The sequence below is a fragment of the Podarcis gaigeae genome (assembly GCF_964106915.1).
Source record: "Podarcis gaigeae genome assembly, chromosome: 12".
NCBI lineage: Eukaryota > Metazoa > Chordata > Lepidosauria > Squamata > Lacertidae > Podarcis > Podarcis gaigeae.
In genome coordinates this window covers 37,102,209-37,127,287 of record NC_139688.1, presented here as the reverse complement: position 1 = coordinate 37,127,287, position 25,079 = coordinate 37,102,209, and the positions used below count along the sequence as shown (strand labels likewise).

General features: G+C 46.3%; 2 protein-coding genes across 7 annotated transcripts in view; both read left to right on the top strand.

Moving 5' to 3' along the window:
• The window catches only part of HOXA3 (homeobox A3), a 51,990-nt gene that overhangs the window by 20,210 nt on the left and 6,701 nt on the right, over nucleotides 1-25,079 (top strand). The window contains exon 1 of one of the 6 annotated variants that reach the window (XM_083705999.1): nucleotides 13,161-13,245. The exons of 1 other annotated variant lie outside the window; for it this stretch is intronic. The gene's annotated coding sequence lies outside the window, so the exon portion shown is untranslated. Of the gene's footprint in view, nucleotides 1-13,160; nucleotides 13,246-15,232; nucleotides 15,371-16,868; nucleotides 17,136-17,879; nucleotides 17,997-22,757; nucleotides 23,245-25,079 lie in introns of those variants that run through there. 4 more of the 6 variants (XM_083706003.1, XM_083706002.1, XM_083706000.1 and 1 more) reach the window with 4 other exon arrangements.
• On the top strand, nucleotides 3,965-6,466 carry HOXA4 (homeobox A4). The gene is made up of 2 exons (XM_083705911.1): nucleotides 3,965-4,776; nucleotides 5,292-6,466. The coding sequence occupies exons 1-2, from the start codon at nucleotides 4,074-4,076 to the stop codon at nucleotides 5,624-5,626; spliced, it is 1,038 nt and encodes a 345-aa protein (XP_083562037.1). The 5' UTR covers nucleotides 3,965-4,073; the 3' UTR covers nucleotides 5,627-6,466.

Below are 25,079 nucleotides of genomic sequence, written 5' to 3'. Positions count from 1 at the left end.
TCACACCATCCAGTTCCCTGGGAGGAGCTTTTGCTGATTCAAAGGAAGTTTAGGATAAACGCAGCCGCTGCATTATCACAACGTTTACATGTTTTCTCGCACGGTCGCCTTAAGATTCCTTCCCCATTTGCGAATAAGTGACCTGCCCAGAGCCTCCCTCTGCCCCTTGCTATTTTTTTTAAAAGACGCTCTTAAAGACCTCGGAAGGGGAAGAAAAAAAAACCCTAAGTCCAAGGCCGAGGTGAACTTCAGGTCAGCGCGTCTAACAAATATGAAAATGTCGCTTTGTGAAGGGCACGCCTTGTTATTTAACAAAGACTGTCAATGTGTAAGATTAATAAGAAACAAAATGCGCCCGGTGTCACTTTTCGGTCACTTTGAAACTTGGGGCAGGCTTGCATTCAAGAGTGAAAGCTGGGTTAAATATATTCAAAATGCCTCGAATCAAATTCAAGCCAGGCTGCCGGGTGTCGCTCTCCACCGCCACCCCGCCTCCCCCCCCCTGCCCGCGTCTCTATTGCTTGCTCGCTCCCTCTCTCCCTCCCAGGCGCGTGGGCAAGTTGGAAAGTTTAATTGCATAGATTATCTATAAAAGCGCAAGCTAAGATTGCGATGCGCGCGCACACACATCTATATTTACACTCTGAACTTGCTAGTCGGGGTTGGCACTCTCCGCTTATCCATTTACTTGGTTTGCTCCAGTTCTGAGACCGGCTCCTGTTTCTTGGGAACCTCGGATTTTATCTTGCCATCAACTTTCATTTCGGTCAATCTTCCACGTTCTTCACTGGTTAGCTGCTAAACTTCAGCCTCCTCTGATCTGCGATGATGATGAGGTCTTGGTGCTGAAATCCCCCTCACTGAAATGTGTGTGGTTTAAAAAAAAAGATAGGCGATGCTCTGAAGCAGTTTCAGGAGGCCAGGGTTCAGGGTTCGGTGTAGGTTCGTTCCGGGATTTGCTCCGCGGAGCCATAAATCTCTGGAGGGAGCGGGAGGGGAGGCTGAACGTGGAAACCGCCGCATATGAGATAACAACTTGGTGGTCTTGGCTGGGCTCTTGTTTATGATATGTAAACCGCAAAGACGAGGAACAGGCCCATCTCTGCAGCCTGATAGAATCCCATGGAGGTGGGGTGGGGGGGAGAGAAAGCCTGGCTGCTCCCGCAGCTGAGCAGTTTAGGTCACCTTGGAGATTTACAGCCCCAGCTCTAGAATCGTATTCATTGCTTGTTGCAACTGAGCAAAGGAGACACCCAGTGGAAAGCTGACCAGGGGGAAACAGACCAGGCTCTGAGATACAATCAGGAGAGCTAATATTAAACAGCCCCTGGGACGTTCTCCGAAGGTAATAATCAGCAGACAAAAAGAGAGAGAAGGTACCTGCTTTCCTTGTTTTGTTGTGGTTTCTTTTCTTTTCTGTTTTGTTTTGGGGGAAAAAACCTGCGGTTTTGACGCTTGGTGGTTTTCTGGTATTTACTATCGCCCTCAGATGCAAGGGCACCGCTTTATCTCAAGGGAAATTGATAGTGTTTATGTCAGAGGTGCATCTTGCAGTGTTTCTGTGCCAGAATCGCACCGTCCTTTTCAGCGTGTGCGAGAAAAGGGGGAGGGAAAAGCGAAACAAAACCCTGCGCCTTTGCTTTAGCCGTTTAACACCAACCATGGGCTTAATTTGGTGCTGTTTGTTAGTGGCAAAAGACCTCCCCAAAGGGGCAGCTTTGCATCCCGGTCTACTATTCCGTGAAACCATAAAACGGGACTGGAGCCGGTTGTCATCCCTACAAATGTCACAGGCGCGTAATCAGCGTTAAAAAGCCAAGTGTTGGATCCTGCTATTTGACTTCCGCATTGTCTGCGAATGTTTTACGGCCTGCCACTCGCCAGTGGCATCATATTTGCTTCCACAGTGTATGGTGCATTCGAGAAAGCTTTGCATACATAGAATATCCACTGGAGACGTACAAGGTGGGGGGGTGGGGAGGGCTCTTGCCATTTCCAGGACGGAGGTATTTCCGATAGTATCTGGAAACCAGCACTTTTATTATTATTATTAATAGTATTATTACTATTATTGTTGTTATCGTGGAACAAGGTATCAGCAGTTTAAGGGAGACGCACAGAGAAGAGGAAGGGAAATTCAACGAGAGCATAAAAACGGGACCTATTGAGCGCACTGACACACATTTATACACAAAGAATTGTAGCTGGTTAATCTAGATGCAATCGTCATCCACCTGAGCGCTATGAACGGTTGATATAACCGAAAAAGTCATCAGTCCACACTTCGAGTGAAATAATCACGATGAGAATGAACACTCCTATTCTATGGATCTTTTTCTTAAAACTAAACTGGTTCTTTGGGAAGAGGGCAGAGCAGCATTTTATCAAGTTCCAAATTCTTATTATTTTTAACTAATATTTATATTATATTAAATGGGTGTGTCCCTAAAGGCTCAAATATTAAAAACGAAGGTGGGTCACTAGACCTACCAAGCGGTTGAATTAATATATACTATCATAAAGGCTAGTTTAACGTCCAGATTTCAATTACCCCCCTAGGTCAGGCCATCGCCTCCTTTTCCTTCCTGTCTTGTAAACGGATCAATTTCCAGCAATCGTAACACAAGTCGTAAAGACTATTCACGACGCTCAACTGCAATGTTTACTCCCTTTCTGGCTTTCTCAAAGGGAAATACTGTTTCCTGGGCACTAGATAGCTTTATTTATTTATTTAGGCATGTGAATGGCCCTAATTCTTGATCTTAACTGCCTCTCTAGTCTGCTGTAGGTTTTGGTTAAAATCTATTCACCTTTAAAAAAAAAGTATTTTTATATTGGCCTCTCTATTTAATGATATGCCCCCGCAGCTCCAAATTTGCCACGGGGTGGAAGATTTTAAAAATAATTAAATTATCGTAAAAGACCAACATTTAAAAGCCCCCGGGAGGTATCAGAGAGAAACAAATAGATAGTTGCAATTAGGTGGTCTCTGTTTTCATAGGATCGACTGGTCTCATTGATTGCACTGCTACCGTCCAATCACTCATTGATGGCCCCGAAACCACGCGATCTCGGGTGCCCTTTTATGTCTCGGGAGGACACTGCGTTTCCTTCGCTTTCCATGACTTGGTAAGGGCTGGGGATACAGAGAGCGAAACCGTACGCTGCGTTTGATGTTCGGTTTCAGATACATATACAATGCTGGCGCTCAGTCACTTTGCTCACACTGTTGCTACCCACGGCCTGGTGCTTGTGGTCAGAAATAGCACACATGCGCAAACTCCCAGCTTGTGTTCAGGAGGATATATTATTCCGGAATAAGGACTACCCTTGGTTCCCTCATCCTGATAGCGCACAAGGACGTCTCCCGCGACATACACTTTTCGGCTGCCCCAGATCACTGCCTAAACCACCTTGACCTTAAGTAGCACATAGCTGTTTTAAGGAGTAACGACCGTGCGTGGTTAGTCTTATGTGACCTAGCATGTCAAGCAAGGATCCCTGGCTGCTTTCACTGGGGAAACTCGCTCAAAGCAGCAGCCCCCTTGCCCACAGCTGCATGGCCCGGAGGCTTTCCTCTCGGCCTTATTCTCTAGTTAGGCCGCTTGCGCCGACTTCGGTTCTGACTGCCGCTGTCTGGAGCGCGCAGAAAAGAATCCCCAGCTTCTCCTTGCCTCTGCCGCGAGAAAGGCAAGACAGGCAGGCAGGGACCGTCCTGGGCTTGTCCACCAGCGTTTCATTTCCTGATCCGGGCTCTGCCAACCGCGTAGCAATTGGCCCTGCCGGTCAGGTGGTGGGGGTGGCACTGGTGTGTGTGTGTGTGTGTGTGTTTGCGCGCGCGTGTGTTCCAGGCTCTTGGGGTGGGAATTGGAAAGGAAGGGGGGAGCGGAGGCCCAAACTTTGGCAGCAGGCGCTTGACAACAGCAGCAAGGGGGGGTTGGAGGAGGAGGGAGGGAAGGAAGGAAAGAGGGAGGGAGGGAAGGAAGGAAGAAGGGGGAGGAGGGGAGGGGCCTCCTCGAGCCCAGAAAAACGACAACGCGAGAAAAATTAGTATTTTTGCACTTCACAAATTAATGACCATGAGTTCGTTTTTGATAAACTCCAACTACATCGAGCCCAAATTCCCTCCTTGCGAGGAATATTCGCAGCTCGGCGGCGGCGGCGGCGGCGGGAGCAGCTACCACCACCACCACCAGAACCAGCCCCACCATCAGCAGCCCCATCACCACCACCCTCAGCCGCAGCAGCACCTGCGCCAACAGCACCACCAGGCTCACCCCGGCCAGCCTCTCCCCGATTACTACCAGCGGCCGAGCAGGGAGCCCGGATACCAGCCGCCAGCGCCGCCGCCGCCGCCTCCTCCGCCTCCTCCTCCCGAGGCGCTGTACCCCGCGCAACCACCCCACCACTACCCGGAGTCGCCTTATGGCTACAGCAGCCTCAGCGCCACTCCGGGCCAGGAGCAGCCGCCTCCCGGAGCCTCGCCGCCACCGCCTCCTCCGCCGCCGCCCCTGCCTCCTCCTCCGCCGCCCCCGCCACCGCCTGCTCCACAGACTCCCGCGCGGAAGGGCCACCATGCCCCGAGCCAGCCCTTGCTCCAAGGCCACGTCCCGCCACCGCCTCAGCCCCACCAGCGCCATTGCGAAGCAGCGGCGGCGGCGACAGCGCCCGGGGGAATCCCTGCCTGCCCGCTCTTGCCGGACAAGAGCCTGCCCGGCCTGAAAGGCAAGGAGCCGGTGGTGTACCCTTGGATGAAGAAGGTCCACGTTAACACGGGTGAGTTGACCACCTTCTTCCAAGGGGAGCCGGGGTGGCTTGTATGTGTTTGCGTGCGTGGCGAGGTGGAGGAGGCTGGGCTAGGCTGGACTCCGAGGTTGTGTGCATATACGTGTGTGTGTGTGCTGGCGCATTTCCTAATTTTAAAAAAGCGCGCACTCACACGTGAGAAGCCTTTTGTACTCGGGGCCCTTTATCAAGAGATTTACGAGACGCCAAACTGTTAGGGCAGTAATTATAGTCCCCATAAATTTAATCGCCCTGCCTGTGGCTCTGGGCCACGTCTCTTTGAAGCTTTTCTTGAACCCAAATGCCCGTCACCATTTTTTATGGCTCCCCAATTGTTTCCTATTGTCACGAGCCTGTGAACCATTTTCTTCCCCGCTTCTGTGGCTAATCTAAACCCAGTGTCGAGTTATTATATAATAATGATAATGTTCCGTTGCCTTCTTCTCCTTTGTGTCCGTGCGTGTGTGTGTGTGTGTGTGTGTGCGTGTGCGCCTGTGTACGCTCAGTCAACCCCAATTACACTGGAGGCGAGCCCAAAAGGTCTCGAACTGCCTACACCAGACAGCAAGTCCTGGAGCTGGAGAAGGAGTTCCATTTTAATCGCTACCTGACCAGGAGGCGACGCATCGAGATCGCGCACACGCTCTGCCTCTCCGAGCGCCAGGTCAAGATTTGGTTTCAGAACAGGAGGATGAAGTGGAAGAAGGACCACAAGCTGCCCAACACCAAGATGCGCTCCTCCAACCCCTCCAGTCTTAGCCAGCAAGCCAAAGCGTCAGCACAGCACCATCAGACACCACCGCCCAGGGGTAGGGCGACCCCAAACTCAGCAGCGCTCTGATGGCCCGACAGACGCAGGGACACCCTAACCCATCACACGTCCCGCTCCTGCCTGATTTAATTTGCCATAGGGACTATATTAAGGGGCATAAATGCAGAACAAGAACCAGTCACAGGGCACGTGTGTTTAAACCAAAAACCAAAACCAAACACCTTGGACAAAGTGTTCACCTTCTGTAAATATGACCTTTCCATTCCCACCATGTTTCGTTTTTTTTAATTTATTTATGGAAATACGGTCCACCTGCAGCATCATTAAAGAGTTGAGGATGGATCCTGTACCTAAGAAGGACCCTTTGCAGATATGTTTTAAGGTGTCAACATATGTTAATCAGTGACTTTGTGACATGTGTGTGTAAATCATAGACTTTGTCTTATTTCGTGGAACATTCGTGGACTCTCAATTACAGACAGAAGCAAAGCCATCTTTTGACGTGGAAGTATTTTGGAAGTTGGAGTGGGGACGATGCCCAGAGACCCCAGCACTCTCCAGCCCTTACCGACCAAGAAAGTATGTTTTCTGTGTAATAAGAACAAAAAAGTGTAGTCTCTGCTGTAGTCGTGATACATTATCCTCCCCCGACGGTGCATTTGTTACTTTTTTTATAAAAAAAGAAAGAAAAAGAAAAGTACACCAATATTGCTATAAAGGCTGTTTCTGTCTTCGTGTTTTGCCATAGTCAAATGTCCGTGTACAGTTTGTGAAATCTATGTGTACACATTTGTGAATGTGTGATGTATATATAATGTCCAGTGCTGGTAATAAAATAAAATAAAACAAAACCACACCTCTCTGTACAAAAATAAAACTTAAGGCACTAGACACACCGTGAGAAGCGTGCATTTGCCTAGAATGTGACTTTATTGACATAAACATGAAAACTCTCGAGGATGTCATGTGTACATGCTGTTCAACCCATTCCTTAGGAGAGGCCGAGTACCTGCATTATAGTCGAATTAGTTTTATTAAGGAGTAACGTTTCTCCTTCCCAAACACCCTAACCACTTTATGTGTCAGGAAGTCACATCGTTTCAGATGATGCTGGCTTCCACATAGGACCATAGACCAAAGCTCCTATGGAAACCAGAGAGTTAGGAGTAATTCCCATTGAAACAGGTTGCCGGGGGGTGTCGTTGTAGATGGGCTGAATAGGCTGCCATCCAAGTAGCCAGTTTTAAGTGAGTTGTGGATCGTCCTGCGCAGTCTGCCCATTTCCCTAAGGAGGCGCTTCGGCTTAGCCACTCCTTCTACAGGATACAGTCCACTGTGTGTAGAACAAGAAAGGCGTCCATCCCCCCAAATTCTCATTCATGACATGTGTCCTCTGCCTACACCATTGGGGAAATATAGCTCTTTCCCGCCTTGCGTGAAGAGAAACGGGGCTAATCCAGTAGAATGAAGGGAATAATAGCAGTAAGAGTAACACTGCACTATCACTGCTTAAACATATTGCAGCATCAGTAGTGACCTCTTGGTTTATTCCAGCCGCAGCAACTTTCCACAGGGGGGAAGAGGGTCAAGTTGCAATGGCCCACCGCTCTTTGGCAGGGAAACAAACCGGAAGCGTTAAAACCGCACACCCAAAACATTATGGTAAAGCCAGATGATGCCCTTGACATGGAGTTTCATTGGGGGGGGGGTCTTCTAAACAGCTTAACCAACCCATGCAATAAGTACAGGTGAAAGTTTGCTAATTTAACTCTACACCCCCATTGATGTTTACTCCGAGGCAAGTCCCACTGTTGCACAGTGAGGCTTATTTCCAGGTAAGTGTGACTAGAGTTGCACTCTTATAAGTAGCAATTCTTCGATCTCCTCCTGGAGAGTGGAATACAGTTCTGGGCCTTTTCTGATATCCAGAACTATAATCCGATGCTGGTTTATATTGGAGACTTAAATGGCTCATTGAGTCCAAAAGCCTGTAGACAGCTCAGACAGAACTGCCGTGGAAGCATAAGCAGATAGTTTAAATGTATCCTTCGTCCATTGGGCTGGGAAGGGTGACACCGCCATTTGAAAAGTTATGGTCTCACTTGCCGTGCAAAAGAGAAGTAAACATTGCTGTGAATGATCTGGAAGTGTGCGTCGAACTGAACCACCCCAAAGGACTTCCTTTCTTATTTACTATATCCTTGAAGTGCCCTGTCCCGCATGTTTGTTTGTTGTTAAGAAATAAAAGAGAATAGGCTGGAAAACAATATCGCCCCCTCTCCTCCCTGTTAACATGGACCTCTTTTTGTCTAAAGTCTTTGTTTGGTCTGCCCTGGAGAATTCTCTTCTGCTAAATTCACTGACGCTCGAAAATCAAGAGGAGTGTCCCAAACTGTTAAATCAATGATTAGTATTGAAGTATGATTGCGGATCTTCCCTGACTTCCGTAGTCTTACGCTTGGAGCAACCCCCTTTCCCTCCCCCTCTTTCTCCATTGTGGGGGGGGGGGGGAGAGCCCGAAATGAAATCACGCTGAAAATAGCAATTTTACTAGGAATCATTAATCACCTCCTACAATAAATACTTCTTTGTAATTCAACAGCGATTCTGAAAGGCATTCTCTTGGAAAAAGGTCTGAGAAGACACGAAGGATTTTCCTGGGGAAAATGGGTTCATGTAGAAAGACACAGTCGCTTGGCTGTGCCATGTATACTTTCTGGGTGGAGAACCGAACGAAGACTGGAAAATGCACATGGCAGATCACCATCATTCAAGGTAATGTTTTTATTTGATTTTTGGGGTTGTTGTTTTTTTTTTATGCCTTTCCCCTTGAAAACGCAGTGCGCTTCACTGTGATGTGTAGGTGTAGATTTTTTTTGATTTTTTTTAGCTTGGCTGCCATAATCGATGTAACAATAAGTTCGAAAACTACACCCGACCATTGTCCTGGTTTGTGCGAGGGCAATGGGGAGAGTTCACCGAAAGGACAAATTTTCTATCCCATTAATTGTTTTTTTAAGAGAAGCAGACTGACCCATCAAACCCTTGACCTTTAAAGGCAGGATTCTTTCTAGCTGCTGGACCTAAATCTGCTCCTCTTGCCCTGTTTCACACACACACACACACACACACACACACACACACACACACACACACACTTATTGCACGTTGCCAAAGAAAGCTGCTCTGGATCCTAAAGGTGGAAGCGCCTTCATGTTTCAGACAGAGTATATGCAAATGCCAGTCCTTGAAACAGTCGGGCGTAAAGGGAGGAGGGCTAGAATTGCGCTGCTTGCCTTTTCCTCCCACTCAGAGATGTGGCATGCACGGCGCAGGTTTGTTTGTTTGCGTTTTTATTTTATTGCTGCCTTTGGGATTCACCCATGGCCACTATCCAATGCTGAAGAGGGATTGCCACGTGGATTCCTGGAGAAGGGACTGGCCATTTTGGGTTGCAGCAGCTCCAGGACGAGATGGGTTTGCGTATATAAGGGAACGAGAAGGGAGGAAGGCCCAGACTGGTGGAATTTGGCTGGTTTCCATCTCATGCTGTCTAGATTTTCCCCAATTTTGTAAGCAGAAGGGTGTGTGTGTACGTGGTGCTGTGTAGGGTTAGAGGATTGCGAAGGACCGTTTCGTCTCTCTCTCTCCTCCCCCCCCCCGCCCGCCGCCAATACACACAACCCATCTTCAAACTTCAGGCTCATATTTGCTAACTTTGAGCGTGTGAAATGATCGCCGCAGGCCTCCAGACGATTCTACAAGCTCCAACACTCCTGGTCCAAGTCTTTCATGCCCAACAAATGCTACAGAACTAGCTTGAAACTCTGCCCCCCCCCTTCCTTTTAAGAGAAGTGCCCCTCGGTTTGCTTAGCTTGTTCACTACAGAAATATACAGATCAATATCTTGGTGACACCATTTCACCCGGCAACCTCAGCGTGAACCGACCGGGAAGACCAATAAACAAGAACTGCGAGGTTTTGGATGTGATTTATAGTATGCGGAGAAGAGACATTAAAAAAAAAAAAAGACAGACAGAAAGAGAAAGTTTCAGAAAGAGAAAGTAGTGTCTTTTCCCTACACTTCCATTACAAGAGAGACAGATGGACACCTAAGACAGAAGTGCTACTCTCCGGGCAGAGACAATATCTGACGCGCAGGCTTGGCTAGGTTGAGAAGGAGGAGTAGGTGTAAAGATATTGTTCTTGTCCTGCTTTGAGGGAAATGTTAGCTTTGCAGTTCTGCTAATTGCCAGCTCCCTCCAGAGCAGTTTAATTTACTCACTCCTTTGGCCATGCTGCGGCCCAGGAGGATTAGGCCGCCAAGTTCTCTTAACTTCATACTTTGACCCCATTTGAGCTCATTGGTGCTTTTCCCTGTTTCATGAATAATAAGCAGTAGTCCCCCCCCGTTTTAAAGCACATATTACCCCCTTCAAGAATCCTGAATGTTGTCGTTTACCCCTCCAGAAAACTACAGTTCCCAGCACCTTTGACAAATTATGGTTCCAAGGATTCTTGGGGGAAGCGGGGATGTGCTTTAATTATATGATGCTCAGGCAACTGTAAGTTAGGAGCGTTGAAATCTGGGTTGAATCCAACCTAAGGTACCTGCACTTGGATGCCATTGAAATCGATGCGACAAGTCACACATTAAGCCTGCAAGTCTAACCCCACTTACCTGGAAGCCACCCTCCTTGCATGCAATGGGGCTTGCTTCTGAGTAGACGTGGCCAGGATTGCTCTGCTAATGCCTGAAACCAGTAGGCCCTAAGTGCAACTAGCTCGTTCTAGATTAAACCCACCGCGCCTTAAGTGCCCGCCAGTCCTCACTGCATCTCATCCAGTCGAGGTTCCGCCTGCCTCGCTTCCTTTCTGGAACTGGCCAAGGTGTGAAACACCTTTGTCTCCCAGGACTGGGTGGCAACACTCCTGCTGACCTCAGAAGAATCAAGTTGTCACCCCACCCGACCAGTTCAAAGGGAATATTGACTAAATAGGGTTATGGCCCACGCCGTGGCGGTTCTCTTAGCGACTCGCCTGCCTGACATCCCTATCGCCAGGACTTTTTATCAGGCGGTCCCTCTTGTGATGAAAGGCGTGGGTTCCAAATCATGTCTGCTGCCCCAACCTGCTGCCACTGACAATAAAAAGTCGAATTCAAATGACTGATTCGGGGGCTCGGCCGCTTCATTCTGCCTGGGCCTGACAAGCCCCGCGTTATTAATGCCCAAATGATCTCCCCAGAAACTGAAAAGCTGTCAAAAACCGGCGAGATGATGAGGCCTAAATAAGCAATAGAGAAGCACTGCGAGGGTAGATAAAGGTGTTGTGTCTGTTCTTCTCGGGTATTGAAATTTTAATCTGGCCGGGTTGGGGAGGGGAGGGTTGGGGGTGAGAGAGAGAGAAAGGATGGGATGTCACGTGACATTAAATAATTAATGCAGATCTTCACGAATGGATCTGTGACGGTCAGTTCTCACTAGTAGGAGTGATTCTTTCCGAAGTGAAAGGGAACTTCCTCTTTGACTTTCTTTTTTTTAATATATAAAAACAAAAAGACCCCAAAAAGCATGCCTACCTGGTTTATCTTTTGCAAGGCTCCTTAAACTCCTTAAGCGAGCAATAAGGGGAATGAGGTCGGTAAGTATGCGCAGGCCGGTCGTGTGCCTGGATTGCCTTTCATTGTTTGCACTTGCCTTCCTTTTTGATTGGGGAGCCTTGACTTAAGCGACGGGAAGATTTACGAAATGTTCCATCTTTGTTGCGAAGCTGCCTTGTGGTCGCATTATGCCTTTTTGGTGATTAAACCTAAAGCGAGGCGGGGCGATTTGATAACGTTCGAGTACTAATTCACACACTGTGGAAAGTTGCCACAGTGCGGGAGTCCTGGCTTTTTTGTGTGTCCCCCCCCCCCAATTTGCCAGGCGTTCATAAATCACCGGCTCGCAGAGCAGGGCCAAGAAGGGAAACCGGAGAGGCGGCGGCAGCGGCGGCAGCAGCAGCAGCAGCAAGCATTGTGAGGAAGGGAATAGAGGCAGGCGAGGCGAGGGGGGGGGACGACAACAGAAGTCATGGACACATTTCTCTATGACTCATCATTAAGCAGCGCGATTTAGTACCCAGTTTAAAGCACCGCAATTAATAGCAGAGTTTTGTGATAAGGTCCCCCCCCCTTAACTCATGGCGTTTTGTTAAGTGCTCCATTGCTACTTTCTAACTTTAAAGCTGCCTAAAGGAGCAGCCCCCCCTCACCCCAAGAGGTCTCTAATATATCATAACATGTAGTTTAATCGTCCCCAAATATACCACCAAAAGCTATTGAGTAGCACGATGCTGATTTAATAGTAAGCACATTAAGTGGTTCTGAATGCTACTGCTTTCGATTGTATTACAGTTTGCCACGCGATGGGCTGTTTAGGAAGTAGTTTGAACGTTAAACACCAAAGGAGTTTCCCAGAATAGAGAATGGTAGGATAGAGAGCGAGCAAGAAATATTATTATACCCTTAAATACTCCTTGGTATATAAGCAGCTGTCTGGCAAAATCCACGGGCAGTTCCAGAAATCGAAGCATCTTACTAATGTGGGAGTGCAATAAAAACCCCAGTAAGCGATTCAGAGCTGCTCCTTTCTTTTGTCCTGCTAGATGCCTGCTTAGCACCAAATCTAAAATTATAATAGTCATTACCAAACGATCCAATTACCAAAAGCAAATTCTATCATGCCAAGTTCTCCCAAGATGAGATTTAAAACTTTTTTTTCAAGCCTTCGATGACATTATTCCAAGAAACAACACTAAGCAATTATTAGCAGTCACTTTTGCTAGCCAGGCGAAGGAGAACCCAGCGGGACATTTAAAGGGGGGAGGGGTGGCCTGTCAGTGGATTGCGGAAAGCGGGGCGAACATCTAATTATTATTATAAATGATTAATAAATATATTTAAATAAAATTATTATTGCTTTGAGAAAGTCAGTATCCTTATCTTCAGGCTACTTTTCTGCCAACGGACCAAAGAACAGCCATTTAAACCCACAACACACGTCTGTTTCCCCCGTTTCAACACTATTTTTATTGCTATTGTCCCTAGTCTGATTTTTAAGTCAATTGCAGCCAATGGGAGACAGTTCAGGGACGGCAGATCAGGCCCACAGATTCAAGTGTGCGCCTAGTTTGGACCGACGTGTGCCTTGCATTTAAAGGAGAGAGTCACATTCTTATGCCATTAAACAGAGATGAACGTGGCCAGTTGTATTTAATGTCCTTACTTGATTAAATGATGCTAAACAAAGGCTTCCCAGAGGAATATGAAGCTTACATTTCATAAAAGAGGAATTATAAGATATTCACAGGGAGAATAGTTGTCTTCATAAGAAAGGAGCTTATCTTTCAATTTCATACACGATTGCAAAAGGCAATATTTTTACGTGTGTTTTTTTTTCTAAAAGAAAAAAATACGCAACTCAACAGCGTCCTTTTAATGATTATATACCCACCGAGGATCTGCTAAAACAACTCAGCAGCTGACTCACGTCTTGTCTCGAAAATAATGCTCATCCCCTATAGTTCTCTTATTTAGCTATTGCTTGTTCTTTATTTGCAGCACTCCGGTGCACCGGAAAATACGGTTTAAAGACACCTACAATCTGGAAACAATTCTGCCCGGTGGTGGTTGGAAACGCGAGGAGGTAAGAGCCCTGTGGGTGGAAAGAGGGGGGGGGGGAGAAAAAGAAAGGAATCTGTTGTCCAATTGTTTAAAATAGTTTCATATTGCAGAGAAGAGGATTCGGTTTGCTAGCGCTTGTTACAAAGGTTACTGTGAGCTTCGGGTTTGATAAATAGCTAAATCGGTTGGAATTTTCTGCACTGCGCCAATTCATCTTTCGTCGTCGGTGAATGCACGTCTTGTCAAACAAAGAAATACATAGAGCCTAAGTAAGAGCAATTCTTTGAGAGCCATTCAGAACAGGGAGGGTTGCGCACCGGCTGGAAAGACCTAGAGAAGCCAATGAAGTCTTTAATGAAAATGCATTTTGCTTATAAAATCCAGCTCTCTCAGGATAGGTTCGTGATTCAGAGCAGCTCTGCATTTATGATAGCCTGCTTGTTGTTTGCTGTTCCGGATGGCTTTAGATTGTTTAGAACATGAGAACAAAAGTCACCTTTGCAACTTAAAATACCTGAGTATTCCCTATGGCTGCTAGCAGCTACTACTAGGAATTAGTAATATTGTATCTGCTTTACCTGCTGTTGTAGTGAAATTTAAAATTTTCTCTAGGTGGCCTTGTTTACACCCAACTGAAGGCAAACGAAATATATTCATTGGTGGCATCTATTCATTGAAAACTGCTCTTAATCCTGATAGAGGTGCCTTGCACTCTTCTCTCGTTTCAGTTCTTAAAATCGATGAAAACGCTTAAAACGCCACCATATGATTTTTTTTTATTAGCCAGCGTTAGAAGACCAAGGGATATGTAGAGCTGCTTGAATTTCCTGCTAGAATTACCTGCTTTTATGAGGCTGAAGTACAATTAGTTTAGTTTACTACCTTTTAAACGGCAGGCATAAATTACAAGCCTACAAAGGCTTGTTGTGTTGATTTAGCAGCTTGTTGAAATTCTCCCTGCTAAAAGGCGCTGCAAGTGCCCCTTCCTGAGCCATTTCAAGACAAAATGTTGATTTAAAACTATCAACATTCCAAGAAGAGGGGGGGGGAGGGCAAATTACTTTAAAATACAAAACACTTCCAAGTGTCTGAAATATAGCCTGACCGTATCCTCCCAGAAATAGCCTAGACTTTTCTAAGAATAGTTTTCAATGCTTAAATATATATATTTTGCACTCGTCCCCATTTCTCTGATAAGGATGCATGAAATTTGGACAAACTTTAAAAGATAATAGATGTGATGCAGCGCAGCTGTCCTAGTACGTAAACGAAAAAGATAAAATTATTTAAGGGGGACCCAAAAACCCAACACCCCCCCAAAAAAACCTAGTGACATAAAAAACTCACACCAGGCTCTGATAATAACAGAGTCTCTATGAGAACGTCATTTCCTAGTTCTGATTACCTTGCTTTGCATTTTTAGACATAAACGTGACATAAAATATTCAGAGAAGTTCACTCGGTTTCTTCTCCGTGTACACAACATTTTAAGGTTAACGTTAATCATCAGCATTCGTTTTGAATGAGGCGTATTGCGGAACGGAACTTTAAACTAAGCCCAAAACTCGATTCATCTAAAGCAAAAAGCACACATCGTTTTATTTAATCTAAGCTTGGATAGCGGAAGGGAAGTCCCACTTTCTTCGGAGGATTCTCTGCTCAGTATATTTACTTGGCAGAAAGTCCCACTGAAATCAATAGGACTTACCTCTGAGTAAATACGCTTAAGCCTTGCAGCTTTCAGATTCGTGGAGACTTTACAGCTTAGTTGCACTTGGATGCTAACCAATCATTTGAAAAACGACGTCCATTGATTTCAGCGCTCTCGCTCTCTCCCTCCAAGTAATTGTCTTGGATCTCGACCTCACCTCTGCTCCGCGCCTTCTTTCTTCCGCATGCATTCCACTGCTATGTGTGCAGAAAGAGGCGGGGCAGCCTAGCCCTGTTCCCTAAAATGAAATGTAGCGTTTTTAGCTCTCCCCAAAGCCTTCAGATTTCCCAGTCCTCGAAGTAACAGATGAAGGCAACGGAGAACCTCCGCGAGGAAGGCGAAATGGGTGGCGAGGCTGCTGCCTTCCTGTCCATTCGCATTTGTATTTCTCAAAATTCAAGATCTCTGAAGTTCGACCCAAGTAAAAGAATTCCAGGTCAGCTTTTTGGTGGGATTTTGTTTTGAAAAGGAGAAATAATAAGCAGAGTTACCAGGACTCCAGTGAAGCAAGCTTGTCTCCTATAAAGCACAGCCTGAAGAATTAGCTCCTCATAAATCACCAAGAAGTTACTTTTCTTTAGGAGAAAAAAAACACCCCGCATATTCACTATCCATGCAATACGCACCGGAGTTAATAGTTCAACGGCAGATTTCACATTAACTTGATCGTTAAAACTAATACAGACCTACATAGCAAAGGGCCCTTTCCTTTTTAAAAAATAAGGAAAGGAAAGGGAAAGGGTGTACTCATAGATGGCGTTAAGGCGTGTAAGTTATATCTGCACCCCACAGTTATGATTTATGGCTTTGTAGTTTCTATTTGGTAAAGTCATCTTTCTGCTTCTGACTTAAAGCAGTCGATAACGTTTTACTCGAGATTCAGGAAGATTTGCTGTGCTTCCCTCCCCCATCTGCTCCATTATCCATTAATTTTGGCTGCATTGTTGCTGAAGAACTTCTGAAGGCCTCTTTTCACTGCGCTGAAGGCACTTTAGTTTAAATGCCTAGGAATCCATCTCTTGGATAAGGGTACTCCCTGTTTAAAGTTTAGCATTTGTCAGTGGAACTATTAGTGATGGACGTGCCTACGACTATTCTACAAGTTTCCCTCGAATACTGCCCTCACTTTCTTTTTTAAGGTTGCTTGTGTCCTAAGCTCTGCAGGTTCTAGTCCTATCAAGCGGTGTAATTTGGTTCCATTAAAGGCTATGTTCCGGGAAGGAAAATGTATAAAGGTAGCTTCGAAGTAATATATCTTTGGGCATTCTGCCACTGAGTTCAGAGGGAAGAAAGAAAGAAAGTTGCTTTCAGAGGAATTCTGAGCTTATGAAAACTCTGAGCCTAGAGAGCTTCTGGGTGACAAGGGGAGCTTTTTGTGTGAGCGCAGAAATCCCCGCATTTCCACTTAACACGGTTGTGGAAGAAGATGAAGGTTACTAGTGTGGTTAAATCCACCAACCTCTTAAAAGTTAAGTTGCAGTCAAAGGAAGAGGACGGCTCATAATTTGATCAGAAGGCTGGCAGACGATACATTTCATCTGCTCACACATAGTAAATGGGGTTCTCTCCCCGCCCCGAGCCCTAATGCAAGTGATGAAAGAAATGGAATACAGTGAAACTTGCTGTAGAGTTGGTTGGAGGAACAGCTGAGAGGGATGTTACATAGGAAACCGGGCAAGAAATTCAGAACCACCATCGGCAAAGTGGGCCCATAGTGCGTTTAAGGTAGAAACGACGTTTGCCTTGTAAGACATGGTCACTTTGTTAGAGCACTATGCAGCTTGTGGAAACTGAACAGAAAGAAAAAGAGAGCTTTTAGATCTGCATACAAATGAAAGATTAATTCATTTCTGAGGCTCACTCCAGGGACCTGTGTGAGATCTCTCCCCCCCCCCCCGCCAATTCTTGCTTGCTTTTTCTTTTTTTTTAAACCCTCCCTCTCCGGACAGTTAGATCATTATTCCGCGCTAAATATTTCATCGTTCCAGAACCCTATAATTTTGTACATCACTCAAGTACTTGCATAGGAAATGCGTAAGCGCAGGTTGAAAGAGAAGGTCCCAACAGAGTTTGCAAAATGTAGATCCACCACAGAGCCAGCAGACGCCTTCCTCCTCCTCCTCGTCGTCGTCCTCCTAGGGTGTTAACAAGTATAGAAGCCCACCAACTCTATACCAGAGGATCCTTGGGCCTTTTGTCAGGTAATTACGGGTCTTTGGGGTTCCTACAAGGGCTCTGCTGTAACGTGGGTGTTCAGCAAGCTCCATTCAATAGAAGTACAGAGGAGCCCGTGGGATGGCGGATATCCCCCCCCTTTAATACAGAAGGGCTTTTCCTTATGGAAATAGTGGCAGAAGTTCATCTCGGATGGAGCCAGCTGCCCTTTTTCCTCTAAGGGTCAGCGGAGAGTTTCTCCTTCAGAACGAGGCCAGTTGGTTAGCCTCAAAAAGTTATGGGTAATCACATGAGAGAGGGGGGGGATTTGTTGATTCTTCCTATCTTCCGTCTGAAACGTATATAGAAAAATATTCGTGGGAGGAGTGGGATAAAAAAATAATAGATAATCTGTGCCCCCCTTTCTTGGCTAAAGCGTAAGGAGGGGTGAGAGAAGAAACAGAAAAGAAAAGAGGAGAAACACACACACACACACACACACACACACTGAGAGAGAGAGAGAGAGAGAGAAAGAAACACAAGCTAGGGATGGGATGATCTATGCAAATTTGCAAAGAGCAACCATTATATGAAGAATGCATGGTTCTGATTTGCTTATGGTGAGCAGTCAAAAGCCTACCCGCAATTGTTTATTTGTTAGTTTGTGTGCCTTTGAGGCTACTCCTGTCTTCCCTCTCTGCAGACCAGGTTGGAATATCCTGCTCATGGTTTTTATTACTGGGTGTTAGACATGAAGCTCTAGAAACCTCTCAGTTACAGAAAATGTATTCCGGAGAGAGAGCTTCCACTTGGGCTACGGCGCTCGGTCCGTATGGAAAGGTTATCGCCGGACTGTTAGGACGCGATGCTTCGCTTAAAAAAAAAGAGAGGATGGATTTTATTTTAAGGTATTTCCGCCGATTGTTCCTTTACCGTGGGTGACTTATGGCTGGGCGAGGCAAAGGTCAGGAGAAAAAGCTTAAGGGTGTATATGGACACCAGGCAAGCCTCGTTTCCCCCTTTGTTTCCCTGGGCTTGTGGAAGGGGGGCGAGAGAGAGAGCTTTGCCGCAAACAGATCAGAGAATATTTGCCCCCCCCCCCCCACTAAGGTTTTGGATTTCTGCGTGTTCTTGTGGCTGGGCTTTGTTGTGGCTTTTTGTTGTGGTCTGGATGCTTTAGTGGCCGTTGTTATTTAAATCGCCCAACAGAAGCAGGAGAGGACAGAGTCAAGGCTTTTGCTTGTCCTGTTTATTATATACCTCTGATGCTGATTTAAGTGTGTTTTGGGAAGCGTCACGCGACCGTGATCCGAGCCATCTTTCTTTCTTTCTTTCTTTCTTTCTTTCTTTCTTTCTTTCTTTCTTTCTTTCTTTCTTTCTTTCTTTCTTCTCTCTCTCTCTCTCTCTCTCTCTCTCTCTCTCCCCCCCCCCTCTCTCATTCTGGACCTTCAAATCGATGAGTATGCAATTCAGTTACCATTTTATTTATGCCGCTTACTGGTATTTTGTTGACTGGCGGCCCACTTAACGCGCGACTGGTGGGATCTTCACCATTCCAGGAGAAAGAAACCAGGCGGTTTTCCTGCTCTCCCTGCTCAATTTCCAAGCTGTTTCCCTGTCTTCTCTCCCTGTGAGAATGGAATAAAAGCATCCATCCATACCCCATAATAATCAATGGTAATATTGGAGCGGGGAGCTGTGGTTGGATTGAGCAAGGATCTGGAAAGGAAAAGAGGGCGCTTGAACCTATTTTTCTCTCCAAAAGCTTTACATTCGCAGTTAGATTTCCTTTACCTCTCACCAAGTCTTAACCAGCTATTCATTCAGTTTTATGGAGGGAGATGCACCGCAAATAAGGGGGAGGGGGAATGAAAGCACTGCTTGTGTTATACAAGGGGACAAATGTTATATAAAATTACATCCACCACTGAGTCCCAGCATTGCTAAAGGTCAGAGTGCTGACTTTTGATTTATGTTGCCAGTGGGCTAGGGGCAGAGCGCTCGCCTACACGCTGCTGCGCCTCCTCCCTCTCCCTTCTTAATGCCCAGTTGCAATTATTCAATTCAGGGTTAGATTTTAGAATTGGGGGTTAAGGAGCAAAAGCTTCTTCTTCTTCTTCTATTATGAATAAAAAACCCTTATCTAAAACATGATGGTTGTTTAATTCTAGAATGGGTCTTGCGGATATTGTATATTTCCCCCCCTTCCCTGATCTGTTCACCGACCAGATCCTAAATTAATAAATGAAAAGTAAGCTGATCCAAATTGCCCAGACATCTCTTTACACATATGCACCTATATACACTCTTTCAGATATATATGAAAGAGGTGGGGGAACTTTTTTTTTCTTTGTGGGAAGGGGGGAGGGGAATTAAATTTCAAATAGGCCGAAACCTCTTTGGGAAAATAAATAAATAAAATGTAAGTTTTAATTGTGGCTCAATTACTTTGTCACGGTTTCTTATGATTTATGACCTAGTTTTGGTGCATTTTGACCCAGATAAAAGAGTCATAAATAATAGGAGTGCTGAAACTGATATTATAAAGGGCTTTCGTGCACAAGTGTTGGAAAGTAAGTAAATAATAATAATAATAATAATAATAATAACAACAACAATGATTCCGGTTAAAACCCTCAGTATATATGCTGAGTAAATACAAAACGAAGTGTCAATAGCGGTTATATGGGGTTTGATAAGATAAACAGTGATAAGAGACCAAAGAGGCTTCTTATGTCTAAGGTTGGAAGCGATACACTTCTGGGATTGAGATCCTAAACACCCTTACCGGGAAGCAAATGCCATAAAAAGCCAATGGTACTTACTTCCAAGTAACCAAGCTGAGGTTCGGCGTATTAAGCGTCTCAGATTTGCATTTTATCAAGACTGTGTACCAAACAAGCCTCTCTCCCTGCAATTAAATCAGTTGAGTAGTTCTTCTCGGTGCCTTCTTGCAGTATAGTTATTCCGGAGTTCTGAATAATTTTCTCTTCCCAGGAAATATATATATTTATATATATATATATATAAATTCTTTCACAATGCATTCCGAAATCTTTGGGCTATTTGCCGAAATGATCGACGAAACTCCCCTGGATTTTCTACCCAGAGAAGAGGAAATCTTCGTTTACAAACTTCAGCTCCTGGTTCAAAATGTAGTGTACTATCTGTTGGGTGGTTTGTTTGTTTTTCCGGTGAGCAGCCCACCCCCAGGTTGCAGAAAGGATTTTCAGGGGAGGGAGGGGCACCCTGAGATATTCATTTATTCCCCAGTATAATCCAGTTAACTGGAAACATATTTATGCCGCTTGACTCCCAATGGCATAAATCCAAACATCTTGGCTTCTTAGAAGGGTGAACATTAGGCAACTGCAGCTATATAAAGTAAAAGTAAGATCTATTTATTTTTAAATGACCAATTTGGATAGAGAAAAGATACAAAGCCTAGAACAGAATTCGGAGTGGGGGGGTAATTTCACTTATTAAATTAAATAGCCTATTTAATTTAAATATTCAGGAGTTAGAAATCCACCCCCGCTTCCAACCACAGATCCTTTATCTGATTTACCTCTAAGGTGAAATATGTTATCTCTGCATCAGAACATTGCTAGCCACAAAATTATCCTAAAGTATTTCCGAAGTGTGACAGAGCGCTCCCACCTCGCCATCGCTGCTGGGAATCCCAAGACTGCCTTTGTGGCAAGTGGGGTGCGCGCGCGGTGGATACCCGGGCCGTCTTCTGTAATTTGTTCCGGAGAGGGTTTCTCTCTCTGCCACCCGCCTTGCTCCCCACGCAAATCCTCCCCCAGTTTCTTAGCCGGCATCTTGCTTTCTTTTTTTCTTTTTTTTTTGGTGGCTAAAAAAAAAAGGAAAAGTGTAGCATCAGCAGTTTTCAGAAGAAAAGTACGAGGTTGATTATTGACCAAAAGAGGCGTTTTCTCTTCCAGCGCAACTTTCAAGGGGTTGTTTGTAGCAAAAAAACTGCCTACCAGTGAATTTTTGGGGGCCCCTCCTACGCCGCTCAGTTTTCCCCTTTCAAGTTGAGAGCCGCCGCGATCTGCTACGAGGAGCAAGTGTTTTCTGTTGTGAAGCTCTGTTTACAGCTTGGGCGCACGGAGTCATAAATCTTGCCTAGCCATAAATGACAAAAACCATTGGTATGCGTAAGAGGCCACCCTGGCCTTAGAGTCCTTGTGTGTGCATGTGTTTAAATATCCTCTTTCTTCCCCTCCTTTTGCTTTGTTTCTGCTTTAAGGTGACATTGCGCTTTAAAGGGAGCCCTTTGTATTTCTCGCACCTTGGGTTTTATCGAAGGCATGTCAGATTCACACCTAGGCTTTATCCGAGTGCACCGCGGAAGGTCTGAAGCGCCGAGCGGCTCCTTTGTGTTGCCTTAGAAGAGCCTTGATGCTCTCCGTAGGTCTAGCTTGGTTTTGTTTTTTGTATTGTTTTTGGAACCCAGAAGCATTCTGCTGGCTAAACCTCGCGACATTTGGTTTGGTGGTTGGAAGAGAATAAAGAAATGGTTAGGAGAAGGGAGACTAGGACAAAGACTAAGAGGGGGGCGGCGGAAGAGAACTGAAGTTCACAGAACCAAACATCCACGCCCATCAGCATGCAACCACAACATTTCATATGTCTGTGTGCGTATTTTTATAAATACGCACGGAGCGGTGTGTCTTTATGGATGAAAAGACTTTCATGCTGGCCTCTCTGAACGCATTTACAGAGGTCCTCCACGCACACCTAGGCTTCAGAAAGTCTAGGAGCCCCTCCAAATTATTTAGAACCCGAGTCCTATATGTTTATGCCGCGGAAGGATGCGCAGCTTCCCCGTTCGATCCTAACGATGTTTGCTCGCCAGCAAACCCCGTCGATTTCAATTCGATCGGCTTTCACCTAAGCACCCTTTAGGAGTAGGTTTGCCTGTCTCAGTTCCATTGATCTGAACAGAGACAAACATGCCAGCAATTCGGTTCTAACTGGGAACGGAGTCTTTATGGGAGTGGCATCCCATTTGCGCGGGATTCAATGGCAAATAAAGAAATCGCCCCTCGGTGTTGAATCTTTGCGGCTTGTTTGCGTACCACGGTCGCGTGGGTATCCCGCATCCAGTTGCGCGCGTTAATGTAAGCCTAGGGGAAGGGCATGTGTGTGTGTGTAGATGCGTCCTTACATGGGCATCTGGCTGCGGTTGCCTATCTCGGGTGAGCGCGCCCGTTCATCATCCCGAAATGTCATTACTTTAATCGTTCCTTTGAAACGCTGTCTAGATTGGCCTGGGTGGTAGACAGATCAGAGGGCTCCTGGTTTATTACAATGGGGAGCATCCGAGCCTTGCAGGAGTTCCAGGTTTTCGACCCCTTCTGCACGTCCAAAAGAGTCCATATCTACCATAAGCACCTTCATATAACGTGGAAATACGCGCGCGCATATATATATATCAACAATCCGGTCTAGGGAGGGTGACCCCTTTGTGAGCATCCTTTGTCTTCATTTGCATAATTTCCCTGGCCTTCAGTGCCGCCCCGGCGCTTCCCTCCCTCCCTCCCTCTTTCTTCGCCCTCCCTCCCTTCCCGCTCCCCACCCCCCACTCTGCTCGCCTGCCTGCCCCGGACTTCCCGAGGCAGCTGCCTTACCCCCCCTTCAAACAAACGCCCCCTTGGGCGCACAAAGATTTCAGAAGAAACATCTCTGCTGCTTTTTTTTTTCTTGTAGAAAATCTGGTCAAGGTGGGAGAAGCCGGGCTCCGGTAGCCTGGGGAGGCTCTCGATCGCGGCCAGGCCCCTAGGAGCGTGGGGAGGTGGAGGTAGGGGCTGGAGCGAAGTAAAGGCTCGCGCGGGGCGAGGAGGGGCGGGTGGCTCTCCGTCAGAGGCGAGCTGGAGAAAGATCCCCTTGCGCGCGTGCCCTCTTCCTGAGCAAGGCAGGGCTGCTCCCATCTGTACTCGTGGGCTCGTCCTGGTGGAGATGAGTTGAGCTGGGACCCACCCCGGAGAAGCTGAGGGGACTTGCTTGGGGAGGGGGACTCGCGAGGCGGAGTGGGGGGGGCAGTGGATTGAGGAGAAGAGTCGTGCTCCCAGGGCTGGCGGGGAGCGACTGTCGTCGAGCCTCCAAAGAGCAAAATGCGGGCTTCCGCCTCAGTCGTCAGAAGTTAAGGTAAGCAGGCCACAAATACACTGCTATCAGTGGTGAATGGCGGAGTTTATGTCCTGGTGATTTATGACCAGAGACTTAAATCTCGGTTCAAGAAGAGTTCACAGGCTGGAGCTTCCTTCCAGGCAGTGACGGATAGACCCTGGTGCTTCGAGTTCAGGCCACTTGCCCACCCCCTCCCCTTTCCCTTTATCTGGCAGGAAATCTTGGGGCGAAGGGAAGGTGGGTGAGAGGGGGTGCCCGCCTGGATTGAGCAGGGTGAAGGGAAAAGACGCGAGCGCGAGAAAGAAACAGCTCGAGATTGGTCGCCGCAGCTCGCTCCACGAGCCAGTTGAGGAGGATTGAAACTTTTAGGCCAGTTCAGTCTCCCTGCTTTCCAACCAGGACTGTATCGGCTCATGTCCAGGCAACCCGCCTTTTTCTGAGCTGCGGATCGAGGCGTGGAAGGGAGGAGGGTTTTTTGTTGTTGTTGTTTTAAAAAAAATGAGTGTGGGGTGGGAAAGCAATAGGGAGACTTCCCTAACCAAGCAAAAGTTTCCACCAAAGCTTCCTAGTGTTTCTAAGGAGCTAGGAAAGTCCTAATTGATGAGGATATTTTATTTGCAAGGGCCGGTCTAGTCTTCTTGCTCACCCCTTGGGACACTTTTGGATCCTGAGATAGTACAATCCTGCGCACATTTCTTTCTGGGAAGGGAGTCCAACCGAATAGAGTGGGACTTACTTCCCGGTTAAATAGACATTGGGTCGCCCTATAGGGCAGCGAGAGTAAACTCCATGCAACTCCATGGAACTTACTTTGGAGTAAGCTTATGTAAGACTGGGCTGCGTATGATCCCATGATAAGCAATCAAGTTTTTATGAAGTCTGCTGGCCAAGTCACTGGGTTGCGTGACAAACTTCTGCGCGGCCTAATTTTGCTTGTAACCTGTTCCTCCCCGCCAGTTTCCTTTTGTCTATCATCTGTACATCATCAGCAGCAATAGGCAAATGATATGAAGGGTGCATTTTACTTTGAATTGATAATACAGAATAAGACGTGATCCGGAGCCAAGTCCTTTCGTGGAAGTTTTGCTCCTGATTTCAACCGGAGTTCACACTCCTCCTCCTGAGCTGGTTCTCGCCTCTCTGCCAAAGCTTGCAAGAACAAAACTTAAATGCCTGGGACAGCGTGGAAATATTATGAATTTGATCAAACGGGAACCACGATCATAACAGACCCCACCACCTAATTTGTGGTTCACAGAAGATAACCGGCCTCTGCAAAGGAAGCCCGGAAATTAGCAAAATGATTAGAAGACAAATAGCAACTGTAGGATCTACAATCAAGGTTTTTTGTTTTTGTTTGTTAGGTATTTTAGGTTTAAGTCGATTCACTCTCAAACTGGAGGAAATCAGGTTATGGCTGGATTGTGTTCCGGGGCTACAGTTTCTAAACTGCAGCCAAAGAAAGTTAATTGCCTACATTTTTAGCTCTTAACCGCCGGGTTAAGAAAGGACTTGATTACTGTTTAAATAATAATAAGAATCAAAAGGCAGCTGCCATCTGTAAGGGGTTTATTAAATTAGTTTGTCTCTACAATGTGCCTTGTTTTCTAAGGAAACGAGTGTGGACTGAAATGCTAACACATGTAATGAATTTGAGTGGGTGCCTAGGGTGCTGTGTAATGTTTTCTTCAAGAATATAAGCCTTGGCACAAGACCATCTTGGCGGAGAAGAGGGAACCGAGGGTGTTTCGTAAGAAGTTGGGGAGAGGGAATCTATTAAGGTGAGGATAGATGGGTTTTGATATCGGGGTTTGGCCGGCCTGTTTAAAAAAAAAAAAAAAGTTCTTAGATGG